At 32.5% G+C, this 3,845-nt stretch overlaps 1 protein-coding gene across 1 annotated transcript; it reads right to left on the reverse strand.

Annotated features, from left to right (window-relative positions):
* Positions 1-984: 984 nt before the first annotated feature.
* Positions 985-2,329, reverse strand: LOC132758193 (uncharacterized; the record flags this gene model as incomplete). Its single annotated transcript, XM_060749748.1, has 1 exon — positions 985-2,329. A coding segment is annotated over one exon (1,345 nt), but the record flags the coding sequence as incomplete, so codon positions are not given.
* Positions 2,330-3,845: the final 1,516 nt, after the last annotated feature.

Genomic DNA, 3,845 nt, shown 5'->3' on the forward strand with positions numbered 1-3,845 from the left:
CGACGCTAACTGTTGTTTAACACTTATGTAAATAATCATGGCGCTTATTATAAGCATGTATATCTATAAAGAATAAACCAATATTAGAAATCTTCGACCATTCGGGAATTTTTTTGCTTGAAAATTAATCCGCCTCTCATGTGACCATATTTACGCAGTGATCTCCCCTAAATTTTTCAACCTAAGTGTTACATATAAAGGGAAGTAACCGCTTCAAAAAAGCGGACTACTTTCGGCACTTGCAATTAACAGCATTAGAGTCTGAAATTTCGCTACCATTATTTGTTTGGTCTGACGACCCAAACAATAAAAACCACAAATTAATGCATTCTTGTAAAATGAATTCATGTCGTGCATAAACAATTTATAAAGCTATCGATATTCAAAGTATATAATTGAAGGTCTGTTAATCTACAAAAATAAATATTTTCTTCTGTTCTGTTCTGTAATACATTGAAATATTACGTTCGTTGATAATATTTAGTATCAGACAAACGAAATAATTATATATGAATTTTGTTGGCACGTGTGAAATACATGATCGTGTATTACAAATATTTATATAAAATGTTCTCAGGAACTTTCATTGTTCATTATTGTTCATCATAAAAAGGTTACAACTCACTTAGAACTTTATCATTCTTTCCAGCAATAATTGATATGACAAGTCAACGGACACATTTCTACTGTTATTATCAATATTTGAAATAGTTATGGAAAATGTGTTCAATGTAGGCCAATCCACTTTGAATAGTTAGTCATCAATTGCAAGAGTCTAATTAAATGCAACAGTCTAATGAAATACTACTTGTGCCGAACCATGATGTGGTGTATCATTTCAAATTTATTGTTCTTAATTTATCAAAATCTTATTTTACTACAGTATTACATGTGCAAGGCGTATAAATGACACTGCTTAAAAAGGTCTGTTTTCGACTTATATAGATAATATACATTTCACACGTATTTTGATAATTGCATTCTCTATTTAAGTTGAACAATTTTGACAAAGTCACTGTTCTGACTCACTATCAATCGGCGTTTTATAGAATCAAAGCACAGTGACTCGGGATATTGTAGTCCATGCGTTGATGTCAACACATCACATATCTTCTTCCCATCATATCCAATCTGTAACACGTTGCGTGAGTTATATCCGCATACAAATATGCTTCCTACATCATCTGTACACACTGATGTTGCATTTTGCAACTCGGGTTCACAATATACAGCAATGCGCTGATACTGATCATTAAGAATGATAACACCTTCATACAGATCTGCAACTACACCACCTCGCAAAGCATCACTGAGGTCAATTTCTCGAACACAGTTAAACAGACCATTGCCTGTGCTGTCTGTTGATATCTTTTGTAGTTCTTTACCGCACATATCATGTATATATAACGTTTTGGCATTATCAGTGATATATAGCTTATCATCCTTAAAGGAAATTCCTACACCACAGTTATGATTAATGTTAACTTTTCTTGTAGGTTTTAGTTCAGTACCGATTGAGACAAACTGAATACTACAAGGCGAAGAAAGGGTAACGACTGCTTCATCTTTACTGGTACAGCATACACCCCATGGCGTTTGGTCAAAACTACAGGAACTATTAATAGTCATAGTTTCGATATTAACGCACTTAAGCTTTTTATTTTCGCAATCAGCTAATAACAGCGTTCCATCTTCTATCAAACATGAGCCAGATATATCACAAGTTGTTTCATCATCTTGTAACTTAACATTCATATCTTTGACAGTCTCAACGGTGTAGTGGTGGCTGGTTTCTATTGTGGATTTTACTGTACCAAAGATTTTAATGTCTCTAAAAAAATTCACTATTCCCGAATCTACATGAAATGAAACGCTGGCTTCTCCAGTGCATTTGAAGTCAGATAAGCTCTTTTTTCCTTCTTTTAGTTTTCGTTTTGCAATGTTCATGCATACAAATTGTTGTGACTTGTTTCCTGCTGATGTTTCAAATTCTGTTGTTAGCTTTCTAAAGCCATCTTTGAATTCTTTCGCTGCTTGTCGGTCTTTTTCAATCTCATCTTTTGCGGTCTCGTATTTTCTCCCAACGTCCTTTTTAGACTGTCTTGCCATGTTTTCTATATGGTTAATAAGCTCTTGCTTTTCATTGTCGATCTTCATGTCGGCTTTCTTTCTTGACAAATTTAAGCCTACAAGAGCCTCTTCTTTCTTTAGTTCGATTTTTTCAAATCGTTTTGTAGTGTTTTCTAAACCCCGATTTATATCTGCAAGATCTTTTGTACTGAATAATGCGTCGATGTCATCAGGAATAGAATGGACATTTTCACATAATCTGTTAGAAATAAATTCAAGTACTATAGTATGAATTGAAATAAAATCTAAATAAGATAAAAAAATATGATATTCCCATTGTAATATTTATGTCTTAATACAATAAGAATGCTTGTTTGTTTGTTTGTTTGGATTAATACAGCACGTCAACACATAACTTGCCATATCGTGCCGAATGCTATAATAGGCTTAAAATTTATCTCTTTCAAATAATCAATGATGTTTTTTGATGGAATTGTATTAAATAGTTCTTTGAGTGAATTTACACAATAAAATCTATTACGGGCCTGTGAAAAATCACGACATTCAAGAAGAAAATGCTTGACAGTAAAATTTTCATTACAAGCTACACAGAAAGGGGCATTGTCATCCGTGAGGAGATAAGAGTGGGTAATTTTAGTGTGTCCAATTCGGCATCGAAGGAGAACTGTTTGATCATTGCGGTTTGACAGAGATAGAGATGGTGACACATCAAGAGATGGGTTTATATCGTGAAGTTTATTAAAAACGGCATCTGTCCCAATTTGCTTTCAATTCAGATGATACGAGTTTATTTATAGCCGGTCTAAAATCACAAGCAGGTAACAATAAGTCAGGTTTTTGAAAATTTAATGACTGTTTAGCTAAAGCATCTACTTTTTCTCGTATACCTACATGATTTGGAATCCAATTTAATTTAACAAATTTTGTTTTAAGTATATCATGAAATCGTAAAAGAAGTTTCCTTATCATGATATTGTCAGATTTTTTTATTTTTAATGGATATTAAAACAGAAAGCGAGTCAGAAAATATCACAAATTTATAATGGGTATGCTGTACTATGTATGACAATGCTAAATCTATAGTTTTGCTTCAGCAGTAAAAAGTGATGCATTATCTGGTAACCTCATACTAGATGTAAAATTATTTTCGAACACAGCCGCACCTACTTTGCAACCTTCTTTTGAACCGTCAGTATAAATATGTATAAAATATTCATGTTCTTCCTTAATTGCTATAAACTTCTCTTTGAAATGTTAAGGTGAATTTGATGACTTTTTTATATTTGAAAGGTTAATATTTATTTTCGGGGAATTATTAGTCCAAGGTGGAATATCCTCATCGTCATTTTGAAGGATACTGTCTTGATTAATTTTTAAGTTTATCTAAATCATCTTTTAAACGAAGGCCTAATGGTTTAATTTCCTTTGGTTTGTTAACAAATTTTTCAGTATAACTTGGTTTGAAAATAATATTTAAGCTGTTTTTTTGCTATTTGATGAAATTCTAATTGCATATTGAAGTGATTGATTTTTTCGAACGAAGATGAAGCGATGGTTGCCCAGCTTCCGCATAAAGACTTTCTACAGGTGAGTTGCTAAAAGCACCTAAAGCTAAACGTAAAGCCTGGTGATGTATGGTATCTAGCATTTGAAGATATGATTTTCTTGCAGACCCATATACTACAGAACCATAATATAATTTTGATCGGATAAGACTTTTTGTATAATTTTTCAGTAATGTGGAAAAAGTTTTT

Source organism: Ruditapes philippinarum, unplaced genomic scaffold (assembly GCF_026571515.1).
Source record: "Ruditapes philippinarum isolate M1 unplaced genomic scaffold, ASM2657151v2 ctg22487_1_1_1_1, whole genome shotgun sequence".
In the NCBI taxonomy this organism is placed as follows: domain Eukaryota; kingdom Metazoa; phylum Mollusca; class Bivalvia; order Venerida; family Veneridae; genus Ruditapes; species Ruditapes philippinarum.